Source organism: Patagioenas fasciata, chromosome 9, assembly GCF_037038585.1.
Source record: "Patagioenas fasciata isolate bPatFas1 chromosome 9, bPatFas1.hap1, whole genome shotgun sequence".
Taxonomy (NCBI): Eukaryota; Metazoa; Chordata; class Aves; order Columbiformes; family Columbidae; genus Patagioenas; species Patagioenas fasciata.
The window spans coordinates 9,142,615-9,169,165 of record NC_092528.1 but is presented as its reverse complement, the minus strand read 5'-3'; the positions used below and the strand labels follow the sequence as shown (position 1 = coordinate 9,169,165).

The window sequence follows — 26,551 nt, the reverse complement described above, 5'->3', positions numbered from 1 at the left end:
CAATGAATTACTGTGTCTAGAAGCCTCTGGAATTAAAAAAGCCCTCCTCCATAAGAACATATTTTTTTTTACAGAATCGGGATTTGTTCCGAGGAAGCACAGTTGGCAAAAAAAAGTTTTCAAAGATAACAGATTTTTTGTCTTTTTTTCCTTTTTCTCCCTCCGAATGAAAAAGGGAGTACTGATGCCGGGACCTTGCTCTTTAAATAAATGGAATCTTTCTCTTCTTTCTTGGCAACGGCAGCAGTATTCTTGTGCTGTATGACACAGCTAGCTGGTGCTATATTTATCTTGTAGCTGTAGACACATTTGTAAGAGGTCGTTCAATAAGAGAAAGGCAAAGAGCCAATGCAGTTTAGCAAAAGTTTGTTCTACCATAGTCTTAACTTTTTGGGTTGGCTTAAAGACAAGGCTGCATAATTCTGGAGGACTGGCGGATGTCGTTATTGATGTGAAATAAAAACTATCCTGAGTTGTCTCTGGAAAGATCAGGGTTTTGTGGAGAAGAGGGAAAAGGCGTTATTAAAATGGAGTTCAATAGATGTTTGGGTGCATCAACAGAAGAGGAAAAAGGAAGACAAGAGGGTGGGGAAGATGATAGTAATAATGCTAGCAGTAGTGCTGTCCATGAAGAGCTGGATTTGGTACAAATGTATCTTACCTGTTTGCCTGAAAGATACATGAAAGCGAAATTCACTCTGACAGCTTACAGGACGTGCTGGCTGTTGCTGAAGCTCTGCAAGGTAAGAAATTTTAGTACAAATATGTGAGTTTTTTAGTTAACTTCCTCTGTGCTTAAAAGACAAATTGATCAAAGTCTCTACTAAAACATTTGATAATTGATATGTTTCATGCAGTTATCTTAATGGTTTATTATTAAAAGGAGCATTGTAAATATTGGCACTGTACCCAGAAACAGGTGATCCAACAAGGGAAAACTTGTAGGGGTTACTCATGGAGTACTATACTAAACAATATCCTGTTAATTGTTAGCAAATTTATCTCTATATACTGTTATGTAGTTGCAAGGGATTTTAGATTATTTTAGGTTAATTTCTAGGTGAAATTTCTTAAAGTGCTCTTTGTTGATTTACATTCCTCTTTTGTGTTGGATGAGCAACAGAATGTATTTTAGTCTTGAAAATGTGAACATTATGAAAGTAAAGGCTTGAGAGTTTGAAATGTTTTGTCAAATATAACAGGGAATCCGTTTTGAGGATGTGGTGGGACTTATTTTAAATGTGATCTAGGCATATCTGTTTCAAATACTTTTGCCTAGTGTGTTATTGCATAGGGAAGAAACAAGGCATTGGACCAGGTATAAATGCTATAGTTCATTCCATCTCACCTCACAGAAAACTGCTTTAATATTCAGATCCAAGTAAGGAAACATTCAGTCCTACAAAAGTGATAGTTTTAAGGTTTTAGATTTAAGCAGAACAGCACTGAAACACTTGGCCTTAAAATGCTGGTGTTCTCATGCATAGCAATGCTATATTAGTAAATTTAGAGTGTATAATATGTCTTCCTTTGCCTCTGTATTATTACATTGAAGTCTTACTCTTCTAGGCATTTAGTTGATGAGCAGATCACAAGATAGATCAAAAGAACTGTCAAAGCAACATTTTCTGGATGTTTTCTCTTCTGAAGTGTGTGACAGACAGGAAATACATGATGGTGATGGGTAGAGAGCAGAGGTGTGGAGCCAGGTGGTGCCTCAGCAGCAACAACCCCTCTCCTGAGGCACCTCTACCCATGTGGCAGTAGCTACATAATTTTTTTGCCAGCATAGCTATGTAAAACTGTAACATAAAAATGTAACCTGAACAGTACTAACAGTTTTGTCTGTTAGATTGCTAGATAGCTTTGTTTCCATGTATATTTCATATTTGCTCTGCCTTTCCTTTTGCCAGTGGGTAGAGTTTTTCATATGGTGCCAATTCCTTGCAGTAGAGGGCAGATGTAGACACTTTCATCGGGATCTTTTGAAAGGTTGATGCAAAGAAAAATGTGAAATATCACTACCATGCAGGGAAAGGTGGACTGATGGTGTGTAAGAGAAGAAGCCAAATGCTTGCTCAGCTCCTTCTCCAAGTAAGCCCACACCTACACGAAGTTCTCCATGTGGACTAAACCATAAATTACTCAGTGTCATTCAGTACTTTGTTTAGATGCATATTTATCAAGTATGCTATGGTTACTCCATTTCTGCATGGGTATTATTTCTTAAATGACAGGAAGAGTTATTAAAATAACACAGGCTAGGAGAGGTGCTTCTGTCTGTGATTGTATCTGCTTGCATATAGCATTATATTTGCACAGTGCATATAAATCCTTTGAGATGGGAAGAAACAATTCATACTACATGAGCGTAGAGTGAAGAGAGGTAATGTGGCTTCTGTTAAAATGACAGATTTTGTGAAGTCTCCTACTCTGGAGACATTCAAAGCCCGCCTGGACACATTCCTGTGCAGCCTCACCTAGGCGTTCCTGCTCCAGCAGGGGGATTGGACTAGATGATCTTTCGAGGTCCCTTCCAATCCCAAGCATACTGTGATAATGTGAAATTTCTTCACAAAGCGCTCTGAGAACATTACAATGCCCTGACTAAGCTGAGAGGGTAACTAAAGTTTATTATAGCAACATTAATAACTTATTAATGCTTCTCTCTTGCTGAGCTTTCTTAAAGGCTGTTTGGATTTGAGACCCCATTTTCTTATTGTACTTGGTTCTAAGGAGCTTCCAACTGCTGTTGCTGCATAATGACTTGAACACTGTGAACTTGTACATGCTACATAAACCTACCAGAATGAATCCCAAATTAAAGTTGAAAGTACTTATTGTCCTATGGTTTTAGGGCATAAGTGCTTAATTATCAGCTGTGCAACTGATTTATTACTCTGCATTCACCATCTTACTGTCCTTGTGTCAACTTGTTGCTTGTAAAGGGGTAACAGACTTGTTTAGTTTTTATAATTTTTATTTTTTACTTCCTGATTATAAACATTGTAGGGCTGGATTATCTTTCTGTGTCTATGTGGCAGTGGTAAGGGCAGACTGTTTAACAGTAGGGCGTGAATCTCCTTTGAGGGGAAAGAGGACCCAGGCTTTCCTATATTGTGAATGAATTTTCTGGCCATTAGGCTGCGATCACAAGGAAGCATGGAAGCTCTACCTGCTGCCTTTGCCATCTATTTGAGGTAAAATAGGATGCAGAGAGGCAATTTTTGGCCTTTTCTCATTTGCTGTCTTCTAAAAGATGTTCAGTTAAAGTGTGGCCCCTTTTGGAGATGTCATTTGTGTGTTCCATACCTTATTTCTCATCCCAGGATCTACAGACAAAATTTTGGCAGAGGAGGGAGCTGAGCCTTGATATGCATAGTGTGAGACAGGGGCTTAACCAGTGGACCATCTTTCCTGTCCTGATAGATGGCAGTTGCATCAAAAAATGAAAATATTGCAGTGGGAACTGGCTGGCTCTCTAGTCATTTTCCAGCTACCTTAACATAAGTGTTTGTTGGAAATTACACGTGTTTTTTGTTGTTGTTTTGGTTTTTTTTTAGATATGCTTACAGAATCTTGCTGTGTTTATAACTCCTCCCTTATAACTTTTGAACATGGGCAAATCTCAGCAAAATTTCAGTGAGGTAGAGGTTACAGTTTACATCAGGGAGGCAGAGGTGGGTAGTCAGGGAGTGGAAACAGAGGCTTTGCTATTTCCCCTCCTGAGGGAAAGGTTCCTGCATAAATTTATCCCTTGTTGAACATCAGAAACATCTCCCCACTGGAGAACTGCAGATTTGGACTGAACAGGACTATGTTGGTTCAGCGGCTTGCAGCAATACATGTTTTCTCAGTAAAGTATTTATTATTTGGCTGTTAATGGACCTGCACTGAAGCTCACTGTTAGCCTTCAGTCCTCAGCAAAAGCCAAGATCTTTAAGAAGTGCAACTTGAGACAACTAAAGAGGGATGTTTTTCAGGAAGCTCCAAACATTCCCTCCCTGCTCCCTTTGGAACGCTGACTTTTTAAGCTGTCTCAGATGGGTCAGCCAGAATACTCCATCTCCTTTCACTTATTTGGTCAAAACTGGCAATATTTTATTTAAGCTTAAGCTTTTAGGCTGAACCGGATTATTAGATGCACTCAACTCCTAAAACATCATAAACCCTTCTGTGGAGCTTATTTTGTTTGGGAGAAATAGTTCTAATTCAGTTTTCCTTTAATTTATGCCCAAATTTTCTGGATTCATTTGGACCAGGAGCACTTAAGCAACCTGTTTTCTATTGGAATAGCACTTACAGTGCTGGGTAGGACCAAGTGCTGTAGAGAGACAAAGTGATGGAAATGGAAAACAGTGGAGGGGAAGTTGGAACGTATTGGACCAGACAGTGAGCTTGGTTCAGATGGGTTTTGCATTCTGGACAGAGACTTAGTTATTTATGGGCAGTGTAAATCATTGAGCATGTGCTGAAGAGCTTGATTTGCTCCTTTCCCTGCTCCAAAATGCCAAGAATTGAGATTTTTCCAGTATCTCTGGCATTGATCTAGCCATCTTTGGGATGCAGCTCTGAGCTGCAAACCGGTGTATTCAGAGAGCAGAGCCTGTGAAAGACTGATATGCAGAGCAATTCTGAAACATTCTTCATAAAGCCTGGGGAATGATTGCTGGGAAGGCAGCCACATACCTATTTTTCAGTCTTCCTCTCTTACAATTACCACGTCTTCATTTTTGTGGGGGAATGAATGTTAGTGTTCAGTAGCTACTTTTCTATGAAACTGTCTTTCTCAGCTATCGCATTTCTCAAAAAATGCTATCAATCAAAACTATATCATTTTTTGTGTTATTAATGTAAGCCCAGTTTGTGCAATGAACATGCAGACTCCTGCAACACTGGAGCTCATGAATCAGGGCAGAACTTTCTTCCTGAATTGTGACTTCAAGATTAGGTTAAAAAAATGACTGAAATCCTGTATGACTGGTACAGTACACAGGGTGGATTAAGAACCTGTAAATAGATGACTGAGAACAAATGACTACTTTGTGTGCATGCTGGATTATTTGATGCTCTTCCTAGAAAGTTTCTCATTATTACAGACATCTAAGAAAGTGATGTTTTGGGCAGGGCAGTTTTAGAAGCCAGCTAGATCACTCTGCCATTCAGAAACATTGAGTGAAATGAAATTTGAACTTCGAAGTATCAAGAACTGTATTCCTTCCACACTCTTGACTCTTGATTTATTTGGAAACTTGCATTTGCACTGAGAAAGAATGTGTCTCAGTGTGAAAAAACTATTTGTTGTAAGACCATCGACCTTTAGTCATACTACCCCAATTCATATCAGAGTGATGTAGAATAATATGGATAGTTAAAACCAAAACAACAAAAGAAAGCAATTCCTTTGCTTTGAGTTTTAATACATACATTGCATTTTTTCCTTATTCAAAAGCAGGTTTTGTTCTTTAACTCTCAGCTTTGCTTTTGGACAGAATCAGTGGGCAATTTTGGTTATGGTCATTGTAAGTGGACTGTCATTTTGACTCTAGCAAAAGAAAATGACGGGATACACCTTGGCAGCTTATCTTTTGTGTCCTTATGTGATTATATTATAGTGTTGGAGTTTAGAGAACTTCCAGGTTGGCAATCAAGACAGAATTATTTACCATAGTTCAGGTGCAAGCTGACAAAAGTTAATGGGCAGATTTAGTTACTAAAATCTTATATTCTGATTAATAACACTATGGTGTCATTGTATGAGACACAAAATTAACAGCATAAAAGGTACAGGTTTATTTATAGCTCCTTCTGTATTTTCTTCACCTTTTCCTGGTAATTATATTTTAAGTTATTCCCCAGAAAGCAATATAAATGCCCTGTATTAATTACTTGAAAGAGAATGTCTTTGTTATACTTTTTGTCTGTGTGTTCCTCCAGAGCTAAACTGAAAAGAATGAGGGGGAAAAAACCCCTCCTAGTATTTAAGAAACATTTTTAAAATGTTTCTCTGCTGCCAAGGCAGAAAGATAGCTTTTGTGCTTAGGCAGAAAGTTATGGGGTGGAGCAGGCAGAAGGGATTAATGCTTTTTCCATGTGAATAAGTTGGGTTTTTTGGTATTATTTGCTATAATCCTATTAGCAGAATGGACAACCCTAGTACAGCTTGGTAGCCAGTCTCTCCCTGCTGAAAAAAAGATTGGGCCCTTAAGGTGTGGTGAGAAGTGTGTGGGTGATAATCTAGAATGTGGAAGAAATATTGATGTTAATGCTCAGGAGAAAATAGCTTTTGTAATGTGGCCAGTTAAAGTTTTCAAATTGGAATTGTTTTTCTTGAAGTCCCAGCTCCTGGAGGTGACTACATGAGGATCTGACATAGGAAAAAAAACCCAACTTTTTGGGTGCTATAACTGAAGAGAACAACTGAAATAGCAGTTTGCAATGGAAAGTTCTCAAACAATGAATCTTTTATCCTTGGAATTGTTAATCATCTTGCAAGTGTCATGGAGTTTGGATGCTGATTATAATAGCTGCTGGACTGACTTTTGTTCTTTGCTTAGTCCAAATAAAAATTCTAAGTGGCATGAGTATAGCAGTGTTCATCTGAAAAGTGCAGACTTTCATTTCATGTCCCACATAAATAACCAGCCAGGATGCCCAGCAGAGAGAGCGAGCAGGAGTCTGACATCAGCAAAATGACATGCTGGAAGCATGCAGGCAAAGGCTCTAAGAGCAAAGCTGGACACATGATGTCCTGGGAACTTTTGTGGTCGTAAGTGGTGGGATGAACCTGCTGAGTTGCCACTGTTTGCTGCAGCACCTCAGTGCACTTTTGAAGGGTTTTTTCTCCTGTGAATGAAAGAATTATACATAGCCTACAGTGCTTCTGTAGCTAGGGGTCTTCTTCCTCATCTTAAAGACCATGGTTTCTGTGAAGCTGATGAGGTGGGAGAAGTCTTTAGATCTAAAGAAGAGGGTGACTGAGAAAGTGTGTATGAGGATCACTGTGGTGAATAGAATGCCAGTTATGGTTTTATAAGGCATCAATATTGGAGATGGGCAGAAAGTCTTAAGGCAGAGCCTTCAGCTTGAAAGTTTTATTTTACTTTTGCATTTCCAATGCAAAGTTCAGGACAAGTTCACTGAAGTTTGTGAACCCTTCAGCAACAGTTGGCTGAGTTTCAAGTAAGCCTGAAATGGGATATGGTTTGGGTGCAGAGCAGGGTGGGTTTGATCCCAAGCCACTTGAAACACAGCACTTGTGGTTGCGTTCAGCTTTGTATTTCAGCCTCATTGCAGCCCAGACCTCAGCTTGCCTAAATGGAAGCTTTTGCTCAAAGCCCTGGGAATGCAGCCTGTGGTACTTTTTGCTGTTTCAGTAATTGCAGAGTATATCTAGCTGTGGTGTCATAGTGCACAGTAGTACACATTGTGTACTTGTCTGGGATGGATGACTTAGGTTCCTGTTCAGCTAGATGGTCATTATAGACACATCCTTATATCTGAACTTCAGAGTTGATGAGGCAACATGTGGGTCTTATCCAGTTTTCTACAGGTACTTTTCGTTCAGAACGAACTCACTCCTGGGGCTACACTGTGGCACTGGGGAAAGCGAGACTAATCCCAAAGGGTGCACACTGGCACTCTTCCAAGGCATTATTTCTGGTTCAATTAGTCCAAAGGAATTTAAAAAAAAAATAATCTTTAAAGACTTTTTGACCTCTAGAAGTAGATTCCTTTGCCTGAGTCTAAAAAGTTTCTCTGTTCTGTGTAGTGCAAGATCTGGGGAAAATTTCTTGGCGAAGCCACGTGTTGGTTCCTGCAGTTCTCGTGGATTTCTTTGTGGCTACCTGCCATGATGGCAGGGTCAAGCCTTCAGTAGTGCTAAATGAGCACATGATGGTCCTTTCTTTGTAAAAGACTCTGTCATCTGTGGAGTTGAATGGCTAGGTAAGATGTTGTAATTATTAATAGAATAATTTACTGTTATAAATGCTGGTAGGACTTTTATAAAAGCTGTTATGGAGGCACTCTATTTTGCTGCAAAGTGGTAATGTCTTATTATTCTGCTACATTTGGTATCCTTTCCTCTTTGTTACACTGAATTGCACAACTTTGAAACTCCAACTGAGCAAGTCTCCAGCCTTTCTGGATTTGCATGGAATGACTATGCCTTGGCTGGGAATTTTCCGACATGAGTCCCTTGGCTTGCTTTCATTTCTGTGAAGGGCAAGTTCATGAATAAGGTGACTAGGAAATAAATGCAAGTGCCTTTAAAGTAGTCTTAGGAGTAAGTCCACAGCTCTTATGGTGAAGTTTTAAGGTGTTTCTGTGTGATCACTTCCTTCAGAGCCAGCTCCTGTTAGAGAATTCCTGAGATATGCTCTGCATATGAGATGCCGAGCCCTGGCACCAAGGTGAGGCAGAGTTTTTGGCTCTGCTTTTCTAGTGAGAAACATGTTGGTTACTATCCCTGTCACTTTGAAACAGTTGTCACTGGCTGCTCCCTGGTACCTTGTATTTGTTGTGACTTCAGCAGGGACTAAGGCAACATGTGTGTCCAGTCCTTTCTAGAGGAAGGAGCTGGTATTTAGCTGTAATTACTCATCTGTAAACACTTCTCAAGTAACACAAGCCTGACAGTTTTTACCTTATGTAACAAGTGTTCGGAAAAGAACTATCTGAACTTTTCCTTTTATGGTCTCTAGCAGAGGAGTAATTGACAGTAATAGGGAAAACTTGGGATACGGAGTCATTCTTTTTTAAAGTGGGATTGCACTGTTTAGAAATGTTTCCGTTTGCTGATAAAGCTATCCAAATGCTGCCTTGATGTATGCACTTTGAATCGGTTTTGTTGTATAGTCCACAGTGGAATCTAGCATTTAAAACAATTTGACATTGTCTAGTGCCATTTTTAGTGTATTTTGATATAGGTCACATTCTATTATCTCTTTTTACTTCCTGAGAGTTAATTCTATTAAAAACAAACAAACCTAAGATTGTGTTTTTGCAGTAGAATACGTTGTATGTGCATACAGGCAATACAAGGTAGAATTTACCACAAAACTTTGTCTCTCCAAACCCTGTCTTCACCCTTGCTTGCTAATTCTGCCTGTGCTCCTCTTCCCAGACCAGTCTCAGCTTCCAGCCGTCCAGTGCCTGCCTCCCCTGCCTGGCTGGGTGTTTGTTATTTGTTATCCAAGGATTTTGGTTGGGTTTGTGTTTCCCCCCCGCCAAGTTCTTTTGAAAGACAAATATTTCTAAACAGGATATGGATTATACACATTCTGGTGGTGGATTCTGGACCTCTGAAAGCAAAGCTCTCAGCAGAAGTGTTATATTCCTGCTGGATTTTATTACATCTAAGACTGTTAGTGGGAGCAGTAAGTGCTTGCAAGGTAAAGAGAATTTCTTCTCAGAGGCAAAATGACTTGCACCACATACTGCCAATCACTTTAAGCTAATCTGCTAAGCAATAAAGAATTTAGGACTCGTTTATCTTACGCTAGCATTTTCTAATGTTCCCAAGTAAGGGAGTTACACCTGACTTATATCGCTGTTAAATCAGTGCACAGTTGGGCCATTTATATAAAGTTAGCCTGAGAGCTTCCAAAGTGAACTTTTTATTTTACAAAAGTTCTTCTGAGTCCCCATTCAGACTGAGGTTTTCATGTAGTAGTGCCGTATAAACATGATTCCCATTTTAGAGGGCTTGTAATCTGAAAGAGAAATGCTAAGTTAAAGTATCAAAGCATACCAACAAACTGGGATACTGCTAGGCAGGAACTTTACTAGAGTCTTTTTTTTTCACAGTCTGTGTATATAAAGCTGTCTCTCCTCCCTCTTATGCTGAACTCCTCTCTAAGTAATTGTTAGATTTTCCTTTTCTGTTTTAACTGTTAGCTTTTCCCTCTCTTCATTTAACTCACCCTCTCAGAAAGAGTCCTGAATACATAAAAAGCTTTTGCAATGTGTCCCGAAGCATGTATGCTGATGAAGCACATACAATGTCATTATGGCCAGTACAATGCAACATCATGAACTGGCTTTGTTTACAGCTTCTCTATCATGAGAGTATAATGAACGGATTCACTGAGGAAATGCAAAAGCGGATGCCTTTGGCTGGCTCCCGTTGTTGTCTTTTTGGCAAAGACAGAGGGACGAATCTACCCTGGGACAGCCCCACTGAAGTCAGATGAGTTACACCAGGCAGGAACTGGAACTTTTTTCTTTTTTTTTTCTTTTCTTTTTTTTAAAGAACACGGTTTCCAGATCTCCTTTCCCTGACTGTCACAATCTCTCTTTCTGCAGAAAGCCTATGAGAAACGACTCTCTGCTTCTGAAAAGGTAGGAAAATCTTTTAGTCACTAATAGCTAATTTGCTCAACAGTGTAAGTTCTGTGTTTATTTACCAATGTCTGTAATAATCAAATTAATATCTAACTATTTATAGAAAAAAGAAAAATACTAAAAACCTAAAATAATATTTACTGAATGGGACAGTAAGAGCAGGGAGTACTGTGGGAGGGATGGAGCACTGACACACAGCTGTGCTGCTTCAACTGTGTGACATATGCTTAGAGCTGGCCTAGATATCAACGTAGGTGTCACCTTGAAATGTGTACACATACCCTGCACATATTGAGATGTAATGTTGGACAAAACTTCTGAGGGCAGATGTCTGTGCAAGTGCCCCATTCCACATGTCTGTGAAATCTTCAGGGAAGAGGAGCCTGTGGCAACTCATAATATCGTGCATATTTGCAAGTGATAATCTTTAAAACAAGTTTATCAAAGCAAACCTGGGATTGCACTTCATAGCACAGTGTAATAACCAAAGTTAGCATGACTGCTGATGCTTTGTGCTTGCTAGTGCTGTGGCCATACTTTCTGATTTGTTGTTTTTTGGTTTTGTTTTGTTTTGTTTTGTTTTTTTTCCCCTCCTCTACTGAGGGCCTGAATGGTGCCTCTCATATAAAACCTGCCATTTACAATTTGCCTTTTGCTGAGGCCTCCTTTGTGTTCACACAAGGCAGCTGGCAGGAGTGCTGACCTCCTCTGAGCAGAGCCTTGCCAGCACTAGCTAATCAATATTCAGTAGAGTTGGCTGCTCATTATGAAGCCATTGATTATCGCAGGAAGGTTACTTCCCCTGTGTGTGTCATTTTTCAGTCTCTTCCCTTTACCACCCTTCCACACCCCCATCGCAGGCTCTCAAGAGGACAGAGTGGTGGAATGGAAAGGAGGTTCCCTTTCAGGATCTGAATAGTTTGTTGTCAGATATCAAAACAGTCTTTGGAAGAAAGGTGATTGCCCCACTGCCAGATTTTTGTTTACAGCAGGTTTGTACTTTTAATTTTTGCGATGTTTCTAATGATTGCAAGCTGTGGCCGTTGAAGTGTTTGTTGTATTTTGCCTAGGCAGGTTGCATTAATTACACTGAGCCTTGGTCTCCTGTGACCAAAGAAGAAAATGCACATCTTTTACACAGCTGTAGCTGACCTGTCTGACCTCTTGCACAGGGAGAGCCATGGTTTTGTATTCCATGCTATTCACAAACAAATGGACAGGGAGGTTCGTGGAGAAATAAAAACATGGTGCAAGCCCTTGTCTGCTGACATGCTCTGCTCAGAGTATACCCACGTACAGTGCACAGTCAGTTCCTCTTCTCTAACACAAGAGGGGAGGCCAGTGATGTTTGCATGGGACAATACCTGCCCATTACACTGAAGTCAGTTAGGCAAAAATCATAACAAAAGTCTCTCCTTTTAAATGAGAATTGTCCGCTTAAGCTTGTATTCAGTCATCAACAGTAGAGAACTGTGAGATAAATATGCAATTCTAAATACTCTGTTAGGAGTGACAGAGTAGATGCCAGATATATAGACTGATACGAAAGACTTACTAAAGCAATTGTTTTGGTTAGTTTGGTTACTTTAATTGTAAATATAGCATTAACAATCACAGCAGAGATTATGGATTAAAAAGGCCAGGTCTCAAAGGAGGGGAGTAGGCAGCTGGAGCTCAGACAGATGGGCAAAAGGAAGGCAGTTGGCAGAGAATACAATCCTTATCTCCATTAAACTACTCCGTTCAGGTCAGTACTTTTCTCTGAAGAGCAGAAACTGCACTGTGCTGTGAGCATCTCCCTTACGGAGTGACTTCATTAGCAGAAGATTTGAACTTGCAGTTGATGGGTAGTAATTCAGTGTCCAACTTTCTGCTTGTAAAAGGGGGATTGAAAGTCAGTGACTCTCAACCTTTATCCTGCTTGTTTCTTCTCAGCTTGGATTTAAGGCATCAGTAAATGTAAGCTAGTTGCTTCTGTCTGAATGGGAGTCAAGTCATCAATGCAAGTCCAAGCAGAGCAGAAGTCATTAGCTTGGTGAATGTGAAGGAGGAGCACTGAAGGAGGAGCTGTTGCTGTATGAAGAGAGGACTTGCTGTCTGCTTTTGATTTTGTACGAAGTGTGTGCTACTAGGGAACAGAAAGCCACAGAACAGGTTAGTGCTGTGGGACTCCTGTAGTGGATGGCAGTACTCACTGTTAATGGAACAAAATAGACCATACCTGGTTAGCACCTTGCCTCAGTGCATCTTGGTACGTCTCAGGGTGGCCTGTGGTTTGTCAGATGCTGATAATTTAGCCCATGTCTCTAAGGGCTAGTTCAGAAGCCAGCTCTGTGACCATTGCCAGCAATTGGATCTTGTCAAGTCATTAGCACATACCAGTGAGATGAAGACAGGGATGTGAAAAAGGGCAAGCTGGCATTAACTGGGGTTTGTTTAGCCAAGGGGGTTTCCTGTCAACTCCCTGTCTTCCTGATTGAGGCATGTGACACAATGGATTTGTCTGACTGCCAGAAAAAGTTTGGTGAAGCGTAAATCAGGAGTTCGAGTGAAAGTGGACACTGGAGAGAGAGTTCCTCGGCTGACAGAGGGAGCTGTCCCTGGCACGGGGGAAGAGTGACTGCACATGCTACCCTGTTGGTCGGGAAGTTGTCAACCTACTGGCATTAGTTAATATTTTGGCTGTTTTCTTCAAAAAGGCTGTGATGCCATTCAAGGGAGAGGATCCCTGTGATATAGTTTTGTATAATAATAAGCTCAGAACAGACATCATTTACATCCTGTTTGGTTTTCAACTTAACACACCTAAGGTGTAAAGGGAGAGAACTAATGTTATGCCTTGATCAGAGAATATTATCCATGTATTACAAAGGAAATCTTAACAGACACATACTGTTCACATCCCTCTGTTAGACGGAAGTCTTCCTGTCCCATTTATATTGAGATTACCCTGTAGTAATCATTGCAGTCCTAGAGGGAAATACTGAATTGAATGTGTTTCTAGCTATTGCAGCTGATGGAGTAAAGTAAGTTAACATGCTGGACCAAACAGCTCACACCAGTCGCCAGCAAATCTATCTGATGCAGTGCAAACATCTGTCCTCTCTATCTCCTTTTCTTATTGTTCATACTGCTTGTGCTTTGGGATGCAGGAAGTTCTTTGGGAAGCAGAGTCCTCTCGGGTGCAGTGACAGCCAGTGGGTTAAAGAGCAGTGACCTCTTTGTGAAACTCTGCATGAAAAACCTTCAAAGAGATGTGAAATGCCCTGGAATACATCTTCTGTGTTTGGCAAGTGAAATTTAACCACAGAATATGTTCGCATTTTTCCTTCTGGATTCTCATTATGCAGATTATGACTTCTAGCTGCACAATGATTTTTAAAGTAATAGAAAAGACCTCATATAAATAATGATGTCCTGAGCATGTATTATGTTGAATACGAGAAGCCTGTATTTGTTTCTAGCATGTTTTTTAGGGGAGAAAGAGTATGTGATCCAGTCTTGGCAGCAAACATGGATGGATATACAGAGTTGAACTGTGTAAAGACTTTTTGTAAAACCTTACATATCAGTGTGGTCATGGAGTCAAAATAACTGTAGGACTGATCTCCACAAGTGGTGGGTACAGAGCAAGAGTTCTCATATGCAGTGTAGCGAATGATTACCCTTTAGAATTCATGAGTGTAGGGTAAAATTCTGAAAGATCAAGGTGGCTTTGGTGAGAATGTTATTATCGTATTTTTGAAATTCCTCCGTTAAGGAACAAAGATGATATTTGGGGCTCTGCAGATTCTCAGAGCAACCGTATCTCATGTGGCTAACCGTCTCCAGACTTCTCAGACTGCTTTGGTGTGGGTCTGAACCAGTGAGTCTGTTCATATTGGAGATAGCTGTGGTCACTGAACCCATCTGGACCTCGTTTTGTTAGAGGACTTGATAAAAAACTTTATTATGCCAACATCTGGAAGTAATAAAACTCCAGCATCCAGAATTGTATGGGAGGCCATGCAGACTTCAGTAGCAGGTATGGCAGTTCAGACAGTGCTGTGCACTTCAAAATGACTGGCCAGATAGTCTGTTCCTTGACCTCAGGCAGTGAGCTATGGGAACCATTTGTGCAAAAGTCAGCATTTCACATTACAAATGAAATATATTTCTATTAGATAGAGGTGAGCTCTTATCCTGCAAAACCAAGTACTGTCTTCTGGGTTATTTTGTCTTTTGATTAAATACCAATAAAAAGCCCCACTAGGTAATCAGTCTTGTGTGTTTGTTAGCCAAATTATGATTATGAAGGTGCTACAGATCTCTGTTGCCTTCCATGGTGTTGTGCTGAGGATTTTCTCCTGAACTGATGAGGCGTAATGTTGATTATTCTCTGTTTGCTGTCAGTGCAAGCTCTGAAAGCAAAGATAGAATCTGGATACGTTTGCAGTTGAAACTTGCTTTCATTCTGGTATTTCAAAAGCTGTTGTAGAAAGAGTACACTGGTGATACCTGCTTGTTAGTAGGTGACAGGTGGCATTGTTGCAGGCGATGATGATACTTCAGATACTTGCTTTGTAGTCAAGAGAATGAGTTTGTCATTGGCCAAACATAATTTAAACATGGCATTGATATATAATAAATTCACCATTAGCTTTCTGATAACTTTTGTTAACTTTTAATGTAAAGAAGCACTTAGAAGATTATCTCCTCTACAAAGAAGGAAAAGAGGATGATGAAATGGAATTTGTTACTTTGCAAATGCTAAATGATTTTTGTGGTAATGGACAAAATACAAAGGAGCTTGGAAGAGGAGATCTTTCAGGAGAACGCAGTGTTTATAGAGTCAAGACAACAGTATCTTTTCCTTTAAATATGCCTGTACTTTTTTCTATATAACTTTTTTTTTTTTTTTTTTAAATGCAACTTATCGCCATGGTGTCTGAGTGCCTTCTCCATGAATTCAGTATTCCAGTATCTTTTGGGATGTAGCAAAAGGAGACTGTGGGGTGGATAGAGTTAATTATTTGCTCAAGGTCATTCAGAAAGCCTGAGACAGAGCCTGGAACTGAATGCAGATAACCTAACACTCACAGAAGGTCTGTCCTTTATTTTAGGAATGAATGAATCCCAAAGATTGAAAGCAATCCATGGTATTATTTCCTGTAACAATTTCCAGTTTAGATTGACTCAGACCCAGGCTTTTATTTGGCAACCGTTCAAAGTAGTAGATATAAGGCAGATGTATTCAACAGCACACCCCTGTTCACAGCATGACATTTGAGTTTGCATCACTGTAGCCTCTTTTTTATAACTGTTTCTGTGCAGTGTCTTTGTGTGCCTCGTGCAGAGCATCACTTTGTACAGAAACTGGCTTGTAAACCCCTGGGCTCACAGTCAGCGAGAACAAGGAGTTGGCTTGAGGAGAGCACAGAGCTCCTTCCTTTCCATGTCGCTGCTCTGGCTTTCTTCAGGCATTTGTGAAATGTTCCCCCTTGTTGCACGTTATGCAAACAGTAACTCCTGTTCAGGGTGAAGCTGGCCCGGCTCCTCCTAGCTCAGCACAGGGGTAAAGTACATTTCAGTATCTCCATTTTACATTACTGTTGACATCTCCATTTGTGGCTGTGCTAGGCACTATGTGAAGAGCACTGGGATGTTCGTAAAGATGATTTCTTTATGGTTGGTGCCTGCTTCTGGTGGTGGCTTTCTCACTCTCTAGAGTTTATAGCAAGATTCAGTTGGTCAACAGTATGGAGGCCCAACTTATCAGTCTTTCCATCTCAGTGTCCCTCAGTGAGGCCAAAGTTCATGGCGTAAAGACATCCCTCATCCCCTCGATGCTGTGCTAACCTGGAAGTCCAAAGTCTTCTACTTCTTGTTGCCCAAGCTCAGTTCCTTTCTTCTTTCAGGTGAGAAAGTCAATAGGTCCCCAGGGAAGTTGTGCTCCCCTCATGTGCTTTACCTGATCCAGTATGATTTCAAATCAGAATTTTTCCACTAGCTTTGGAGTTAGGTGGCATGGTCTCTTGCAAGTCAGGCTGCTGAGGAGTATGACTGCACTGAACATGGATCCTACAGTTTTTACCTGTTGCCCCAGTGACTTGAGATTATCAGCTTGCGTCTTCTTTTAAAATAAAACTAAAATTGGTCTATGGTTTGCATTCAGAGTTGCAGAAACAATGAGGAATGAAATACTGGAAATTTCTTGGTTAGGTGAAGGTGATGAGTAATTTCATACCCACTCTTAGTTCCCACTGGGGACTCTGTGCAGATTCAGATTATGATTGTGTATTTTGCATGATACATTGCTTTTCAGGTCAAATATGTGGAGCTATTCAACTGTTCTTTTCACCAGTCCTTATGTGTATATGGATCTATGGAATCTCTAGCTCTGCTGCCATCACACCTGTGAAAGGAGTGGGTTATTGGGAGTCCTGGCTGTTCCAAAAGGGGCAATGAGGCAATGCGATTGTACCCAGTGTCAGAGTGAACACCAACTTCTGAAATCACGAAGAACCATCTTTTACACTCCTGAAGAACTTGATGCATCACTTTTTGTAAGTTTTTAGCTTAATTCCTAAGGGAATGAGGCAGTTAAAAGACCTGTGTCTGTCTGTCTCCCTCCCTGTAACTTTTGAAACTACTGGCCATTTTTAACCAAATTTAAAGGAGGGGTAGGATTACCAAAGCTCTGCAAGTTTCGTGGTTCCTGGCAGTTGAGTAAAAGAGGAATGTGCAAAATAGTGCTCCTACCGAGGGAACTCTTCTAGTGTGTGTTTTTATTGACAAGCCCCATCTGGCCTGTCAGGATTTATGCATTGACAGGATAATGTGTAAGGAGTGTGGGTGGGAACAGAGCTATTGTGGTGAGTAGAGGGGATATTAGGAGACAAAAATCTGTACGAAACTGGGCTTCACCAGTTCTGCCTCTTGGGGAACAAGCTGTTGTTTAGCAGAGTGCAGAGATGCTACAGAGGTGCAAAAGCTCAGTTACAGTTTAGCTTTTGTCTATTAGTAACAGTAAAATGCGGAAAGACTCTTTCAACGTTTGGAGAATGAAGCAGAACAAAAAAGAGACCATTATGTGCAGTATCTGTCAAGGCTGGAGAATGGTCTGTGCTAGCATGTCAAATGCAAATGAGGAATATCCATTCATTTAGTCCAAAAGAGAAAATTATATAATTTCTTTGGTTCAATTAGTTTATTGTGACAAATAAACAGGAAGGAGAGGACTCCAGTATGGCAAATATTCAGCTTCCCATAGTTTTAAAGGCTGTAGAAATCATACCACTCTGACAGTAAACCTTATTTTACATTCTTTGCCCAGACATAGTCCATAGATCTTCAAAGTGGTGTAGATAGATAGATAGGGTTTTTTTTCTCTTCACTTAAGTAGAGAATCTTGTAGAAGAATATAGACCAAACTCTCACTTATTGATCTTGGACTTTTAAGGCAAGGATACATGCTGATCTCGGTTGTACTGTGAGTTGTTGTCAACTAGACTGAGCTACCTCATTTACTCTCTGCTGTATGAAGTTTGGTGAAAGCATTAATGCAATTTTGTACATCTCTGTCATGAAGTAGAGACATTTCAGATATTTATTTGCAAACTGCTGATCTGTACCCAGAAGTGGGAGTGAAGGGATGTGGAGCTGAAATGTGCTGGCTGGTTTCTAGCGTCTGAGTCCCAGGCACTTTGCAGAAAGAGGCCACATGGAAAGGGTTCAGCTGAGTTTGTGATATTCACCTGACGAGTCAGTAATGCTCTGGGAGAAAGATGGGCAGGCTGGAGGGGAGGCAAGAATGCCTTTGTGGTTGGTGTTAAGGTTGACCCTAGCTGTCAGTGATGGAGCTGGTATGACACGGCTGGAGCACTCTGGTTGAGCACCTGCACAACGGCAGGATGAACACCGTTGTGGAACACTCTGCTGGCCATTTGCTGCTGGCAAGGAATGGCAGTCCCCTCTTGCTGTGGGCTGAAAGAATGTGCCTGTACACCCACAGACATGCTAGGAAATATTCAGCAAGATGATGGGTCACATTCAGCCCAGAGGTGAACAGAGTGCTACAGAAGTAGACTGTCACATGAGTGACCTTCCCCCACAAGCTGGAACTTTCTTGGCAAAGTAACTGTGATTCCTGGCAAAGCATCACATCACCATCAGCACCATGTTATGATTGGTCACTCAGCACAAAACCTCTTTTGGATCGTACAGAGATTGCAGACCTTCAGTATGTGAGGCTTCAAGCAGATCTTGTTACCATTTCACTAAGTCTTAGTGACTTAGTTTATAAAAGCTACAAGTGAGAAGATTTGCAATCTTTATCTTCCAAGAATGTTTTTTAGAAAGGTAATGGACTGTGTGGGTTGAAATAAGGTCATTCCAGGAGCCTGTTTTGAAGTGACTCTTGATGTTTGGTTTATCTTTGTCTCCTCCTCAGGCAACACTGGTGGGTTACTGCCTTCTCCCAGCCCCAGCACAGTCTGAAAATGTATTTGCTGTGTTTCAGGAAAACGGGAGGTGTGAAGTGGTGTCAGGAGAGGGCTCCCGGTGCAGGGCTGGCCGGAGACAGCTTGCCCTCTGCTGGCTGCTGCACCAGGGCAGGGGAAACCACTTCAGCCGTGTGGCCAGTGACTTTCTGAGCTGAATTTGTCATCTGGCCCGTCCTGCTGGAATGTGAACTGATTAGACCCAAACTGGTGTCAGCATAAAAGCTCCTTCTTTAAAGTGACTGCCACAGGAGGTGGAGTTGTCTATGCAAACCAGCATTAGCAGTAGTGTAATTGTCCTCAGACTTGAACTTGAACCATCAGGTGTCAACCTAGTTCTGTCTCAAGGGCTTTTATAGCTGGCTTATTTATACCAGTTATCTTCCTTCCTGCAAACTCCCTTTGTCTGCCCCACCATACAACAAGGCTGAGGGACAGGTACTCCCCGTGAAGTCCACAGTACCTTCATATTTCCTTGGAGAGAAAGCACTAAGGGATTGGTAAATAAGTCAGGAATAGCCAGAGTTGCTTTGTGCACACTGAAGTGTGTTGCTGTCTTTTACAAGAAGGTACAACACAGCCATGCTGTGCTCTGCTCCCGCTCCCTTCAACAGCCACAGGGTGGGTGAACAAGGGTGGCATGGGCCCTCCCAGAGCAGCTCTGTGCACCGGGGGTTATACACACCTTGTGCTTCCACCCTGCAACTTCTCTGTGAATTGGAATTCCCCTTGTGAATTGGTTTTTTAGCCACCCTGAATTTGTTTTGCTGTGTCCTTCTGTCAAAAAGAAAAGCTGTTTTCATAACGCTTGTATTTCATGTTTTGATGTTAACCCTGATGTTCTTTACTCAAATCTGAATAATATGCATAGCCTTTACAATTCTAAAGGAAAGATACTTAGCTTGGATCTTAGTGATTAATTACGTCTGATTAAACAAAGCCTTCTAAAAATAGACCCCAAAAGGAAAAGATGCAATTGTTGGCCTGTTAAATACCAAAGTAAAACAAAACCCTGAGGAAATGAAGGAGTAGCGGTCAATGGTGTTACAGTTGCTTAGGGACTGATAGTAAGAAAAGTGGCATATGTCCAGAAGAGGCCCACAGCAAAGAGAGGAAACCTCTGTCTCGCATGGAGAGTGGGGTAAGGCAGTGCAGAGGCTGATTTATATTTGCAAGTGAAATTTAAGAGACAAATGTGTATATATTTTATATTTTGAAGACTATTAATGAATGAAATAATACGAAAGAAGAAAGTAACTATGATGACAAGAAACAACTCAAAACACTACTGTATTTTTTCTTTTGCTCCCTTAAGACTGCAGATCTTTGTGTTTCAATGCATGAGCTACTGTTTGGCAAGTTTCCTGAACCGCTTTGTCTATTCACTTCTTGCTAATGTGAAAGTGCCCAAACTCCCTGGAAAGACGGCTTTGTTGGAAACCTTTCATTATCAAGGATTAGCTGTTTGGTAAACCTGTGTGTCCCCTTGAACAGTCTTATGGGAAGCACCAGCTAATGAAGGGCTCATTGTGGTGCTGCTGTGAGTGTGGGACTTGAGTCTATTTTATTGCTCAGACTGCAAGCCAGGCTCCTTTGTGCTCCCAAGGACTGAAGGAAAACCAAGTCATGCCCTTTGGTTCTGCTGAAAACATGTGGTGAGAAATACACTTTCCTTTCTCAGTAGTCTTGCCATTTTGTGGTGTAAAGGCTTTATGTAGCAGGGAATTTTGTTGATACATTATAGAATAACTGAAATAATATAAACCTTTAAGAGCCTTTATCACTTCATAGTGTAGTTTTAAAGCCATTGAAAGAACCAAATCTGAACTTCCTCATCGCCCCTCTAGTCAGGTAGAAGGCATGGCAGACAAGCATAGGATTTACTTCTTCAGTGATAATCTTCTGTGTCTGTTTTAAATCTTGAATGATTTACCAGAATCCTTCATGAAAATAATGTACCAGAAATCCATTCTCTGTGAAAAGTATTCCAGTACAATGTAAATAATCAAGAAATACTGCTGAAAATAATCGTCAGTTTGTGGTGTCAAACAGGATTCTTTTATCTTTGCAATACATCTCTCTCACTGAAACTCCTAATGCCTCCGAATGCAAGTGAACAAAGGCAGGCAGTCCTGTAAAACCGTTGGGAAAGAAAACAAAGCCCCACTCACACCCCCAGCCAGGCTTCCTGTGTTTGGGGAGGCGTGTGTGGAAGGACCCAGGGAAGTGTTAAAAATCCAGAGGCTCTTAGCTACCAGTGTTTTGGGTGAAGGTGCCAGCAGGTCAGTGTGAAACTGTTCGTATTAAATTCAGAGGAGGGCCCAAGCACATGGTGTGGATTTTGCTCTTCCCCTCCTTTATAGCTAATTAGGCCAAGTGCAGAGAGTGTCCTTGCTGATCCTGAACACATGGGACACAAGTTATAATAATTGCAACTAGAGACCCCGTTTCTGATGAACATGGAGATGTTACTTTAAAGCTTTGCAAACTTGATTCTGATCAAAACTTTATAAGCCTTGGACATAAATACAGCAAGTGCTGTCTACCCACTTATCAGAAATGGGGTGACCACATAAAGAAAGGTGCTGTGCTAGAGGGGTGTCAACCACTCAAGCTCGACCCAGCAAACCTCTCCTGCCCCTGGGCAAAGGACATCTGTTCAGGTTTGTTCCTCCTGATTTGGGCCCTCGTGGCTTGGGAGTGGCCCATCCATAGCCACAGCTTGACTTCCAGGGAAGCGAGGCAGAAATGTGGAAGCCACCTGTGACCTTCACCTACCCTGGGCCCAGCACCAGGGTTTTCCTGCCTTTCTGCAGAACCTTCTTCCACCAGAGGGCAGCTGGTAAAAAGAGTGTGATGGACTTGTCTGGCTCAAGATGAGACAGGAACTAATTTGATGCTAATTATTATGGTTGTAATTTCCTCCCAAATCAGATGCAATCCCCTTCAGCCATCTCCAATGGCATTATACTTAGGGAATGCTTCCCACAATAAAAGCAAAGGCAGTGTTCTTGCCTAATTGCCTACAAGATCCATCCTCAGCCTTAATCTACACTAGACACTGTAATATTAGTTATTTGTGTTCCTGCATTTGCAAAAGACTAAGCTTTAAAAATGCAATAATGCACCAGAAAGCTGTATTTGCAATCAGTTTATCTCTGAGCTCCATTCCTTGCAGATCTGGCACGCTTTCTGCAGTCTAAGGTGGGAAGAGCTGAGGAAGCTGGCAGCTATTTACAGAGAGCTCAGCACTGCATCTCCTCCCTTTATGAATGGGATGGAGCCACTTTGGTGTCTAGACATAAAAAGCCTGTGATGAAAAACTATCGTAGGATCACAAGTAAAAATAAATGACAGCTGCTTCCTCGTGTAGTTGTACATGAAGAATATAGGGAATGAAGAAAAACTGTTTTTGCTAAGTACCTATTTTGCCTTTCCTTTTGATAAAAGAACAGTGCAGTAGGAAATCAGCTACCAGTCTTGGGATCCAGCTGTGCTAGTATATCCCACACTCTGCATGGTCATGATGTGTGCTTTTACTGTTACCAGTTTCAGATAATCACTGAAGACAGAGACGAGTTTCAGTGTTTTCCAAATAGAGACAAGTAGCAGCTCTGACCGCCCCATAATGACTAAGCTCAGTCTAATTGTGTTTCTTGCTTTTAATCTTTTCCACAGTTGATTTCACTTGCTTTTCCTTTAATGTATACTGTTACTTACTCTGGAGAGAGAGATTGGCTCCTCTATCTTATGTTGAGGCTGAATTCAGCTGAAGTCAATAAGGTTTCTACTGCACTAACAGCAATTCTTTCTGTGGAAATAAATGGGACTTCAGAGAAGTTCGATCTTGAGGATGCTTGTAATTGAAGTATTATTATTTTAAGGTTTTTATGTTTGATGTTGTAAACAATCATATTGCATAAACAAACCAAGTGAGACATCTCCACAGTACAAGCCTGGAGGATAGGAACACAAATGCATGACCTTCACCCTCATGAGATGCTCACAGAAGTAATTTTCCATGATAGACAAGACATTGAGACTTTCTTCTTTGGCCATATGATAAAGAAACTCCACCCACTGTATTCATCTCCCACAAAGTTAGCAAGATCTTACAATTTCTCTCCCTCCAGAGATGTCTCTTGTGTCAAATCTGAATGTTGTTATTTCCAAAGTTTTCATTAAACCTTTACGTTGAACTGAGAGGGAATATGTACTCTCAGAGCTGAAGGCATCTTGCCACTTGTTGCCTTCTTTTTGGATTATGACTGAGATCTCCACATTTACATACTCCTGATTCCTCTTGTTTGTATGTGGCTGGTCTCTGATTATCAGGACAACCACAGGAGACAGTGGACAGCCACATTGTCTCCAGATGACTACAGGTTGTGGACAGATGTGATATAGAAGTAGTGGAAGGGTCAGAAGAAAGGACCAGGTTACCTCTGGGACATGCAGAAGAGTGTCTGCGCTACTGAGGAGGTGAGTTCCTGTGAATTGCTGGCGCTATAAAGAGCAGAAACTTCTCTCCTGGAAATGTGTGGTGGTACCCAGAGGAAGCCACAGCTGCTGCAGCTGCTGGCAGAGCAAGGGCCGTGCTCTTCTTTCCCTCCAGCACGCCCTCAGCTCTCTCTAGCACACACGGCTATAGAGATGTTTTGGTGCCTGATGCATTTGCTTCTTCCCCCTGAACAATGAGGATAAAGCCAAATATTCAGTGAGTATTGTCTGTTCCTATGTTGAGTGAAGTATGGAGCTTGTACAAAACCCTTTGTCTTGCATATGAAGACTGTACTCAAACACAGCAGGGAACTGCTTTAGCATCACACAAGTGATCTTAATTCTGGTGATTCTTAATGTTTGAAAGTTTGGTTTTGCAACCAGAGTGATGTTCCTTTAACCCTAATTTATATGCCTACTTTTTACTTAAGAAAGTTTTTTGTTTGGTTTGTTTTTTTTTTCCTGTGGGCAGGTAAACTGAAGGCAATAGTATTGATGGCTCCTTTTTCCCTAAAGGTCAAATTGATTTTGTTGTTGTTTTTTTCTGCCTTCCTATATCTCTACACAGGAGTGCCAAGGAGGTGCTGTAAGAAGGACAGCTGGAGGAACAGAAAAGAGTACTTCTAAGAAAAAGCAGCTCCACATCCAGGTACAGAGTCACTTCTTCTATTTGAATTAGGAACATGTTTTCATTCACGGTATAGTCAGAAGGGCTCTTTGTATCTGCAGGAACTGGAACCAGTCATCTGTGCTCTACCAGTTTAAAATGAATTCTGGCCTCTTTAAGTGGGAATATTTGAGCATCACAAGAAAATGTGTGTAAAAATCTATTTCAGCATGGTCTATAGCAGGTGCCAGTGTGTAGTACTTACAGCTGTCTTTAAAGAAAGTTCAGGAACATTCTTTAATGGAAAGCTAATTTTATATCATACTCATTTTCCCAAACTATGACAATACCAAGTATACACTATTAAGTTCACTCATTCTTCTTATGATATTAAATTATGATAGATTCTAAATTATATGACAGTATACTAAATATCATATTCAGTATAACAGAATTTAATTTAATGATTCATCTAAAGACAACACAACCTAAAGGTGTTCAGTCCTTCGTGGGATTCTGTCCTACATATGTTGAATACAACTCAAAAGCTCAAAGCAGCAGTGTCTTTTTTTGCCTAATTATGAGCTATGGGGAGGCAACTCTCTTTTTTTTATTCTGTCACCCTATGACTTTCCAGAACTGAGTCCTTTTTCCATATTAAATGGAGTTAATCTTAGGTAAGTCAGTGTCTCAGACCTTGCTCCTGGAGGCCTAGTTAATTTCATTAATTTTCCTGGTATTATGTAGATTTGTTTTATGAAGGTTAATAATACTCTCAGAGTCCTCACACCTTTCTATATGATTCGTGTGCCTCCACTGTCACAGGATGTGAGTGCTTTGCATTCTTTGTGTTTGCTGTTCCATTACAGCAATTCAGAAAGGTGCAGTTATCCTTGGGGAGAAGCTAAGGACTTGTGAGCATACAAGGCAAATGCTGTATCTATACAAGACTTATGCAGAAATAAATACTTGAGTCCAAGTTATAAGTCCTCCAAAACTCTGCTCAGTTACTGTGCAGCTGAGGTTGTTTGGTAAGTTCCCCAGTTCCTCAGTATGTAGTGGAATTCGTAAACTACACATTCTTCTGTTCGTTTTACCTGAGGTGCTTTATCTGGTCGATATTTTTGTGAGTTTGAGTTTTGCATACAGTGAAAGACTAGGCTGCTGATGGTGGTTTCACTTTCTGTACAATAGCTCCATAGTTAGAACACTCAGGACCCAGGACACTTGCCTTTCATTTATTTTCTCCATGTGAGGATTAAACCCCATGTTTCGTATCCTTTAGAAAAGTTTTCTTGCCCCTCATAGCTTAGTGATGTGTTGAACTGTTTTGTAGTAGGAGTGTTCTTGTCCCTTCCAATTGAAACTGTTCTACTCTACATGGTATAATAAAGAATCAGCTGAAATGAGAACATTACTCTTTAGTTCTTATGGCTGAGGAGGTACAAGGGAGGTGCAGCAACTATGATACGACTTGTTTCTGTCTTCTCACATAATTGCTCTTTTTTAAAACTTGGTCTAGTGTCTCCCATTTTGCTACTTCTCTGTTATTTATTACATATCCATTCTTCCCAAAGTCATAAAGTACCTCTGTTTCCATATGTGTATCTTTCCTACTTCCTCTGATCTGGCTTTTGTCAAAAGTATGGCACATGAACTGGAGCCAAGCTTCCTAGATATATATATGAGACTTACAAGAACATCTTATGTATTCTTCTGATTCAAAATAAATTAACTTTACAGCAAACAAAATGGCAATGAAAGTGGCAATGCAAGTGGGACCATAAAAGCATCTGGCCAGTGAAGCTCCTTTCTGCCAGGTTCCCATCCTTCCCAAGGCTGCCCGTGGGAGTTCACACATCACTTGTTGCAGATTTTTCCTCTGTACCTAAATGACTCATATAAGGCAAATTGCTCTGTTTAGGGAGCAGCTCAAAGAGCTGTTTCTGTACTTGTGTGTGGTTCTGTGTGGGAGTCTTGGGGGGAGGCTTAAGTTGAGAGTCCAATTTAGAACACAATTAAAAATGCAAAATAAAACTATTCACTTAATTCCAATTAAGGTTAAGAGGAAAGCTTCCTAGCCAGTGCTGTCAGTGGCCTGCTTGCCAGCTTATGCACTTTTCTAGCAAGTATCAGTTTAAAGTCATTAATATGCTGTCCCTTCTTTTGAGTGAAATTTAAACAGTACACAATTTTCTCTGTCAGTTTAATGCATGTGAAATAATCTACTCAACTCTGGAATGCCTTGCTGCAGATGCATAGATGTATCCCCTTCCCTGTGTTTTCCTAAAAGAACAAGCACATCAGACAACACCCCATACGTACTTACCTTTGACAAGTCAGAATGGTAAAACTGGTTTCATAGAGTTCCAGTCTGAGAGAAAACCATTCTTCAAACATTCTGGATATTAAATGTTTCTGCTTGCTCCCTGGGAAATTAAGTAGTAAAACAAGTTTGTGTGTGTGTGAAACCAGTTATAGAATGCTTTCAGCTGAAAGTGAGTTGCCTACTTATAAACAGTCTTAAGTGTTTTGTTCACATAATGAACTAATTTCTGTTTGCTTTTAACATGGGAGCTGATGATCCTTTCCTGTTGGAAAAGTGTAGCAAGTGTTT

The 26,551-nt window shown here is 40.8% G+C and overlaps 1 protein-coding gene across 1 annotated transcript in view; it reads left to right on the top strand.

Moving 5' to 3' along the window:
• The first annotated feature begins 267 nt into the window (after positions 1-267).
• Positions 268-26,551, top strand: part of LOC136105211 (uncharacterized) — a 205,749-nt gene continuing 179,465 nt past the window's right edge. The window contains 3 exon segments of the mRNA XM_065844848.2: positions 268-743; positions 10,309-10,344; positions 23,896-23,976. Coding sequence (XP_065700920.2) covers positions 528-743; positions 10,309-10,344; positions 23,896-23,976 — 333 coding nt within the window. The 5' untranslated portion in view covers positions 268-527.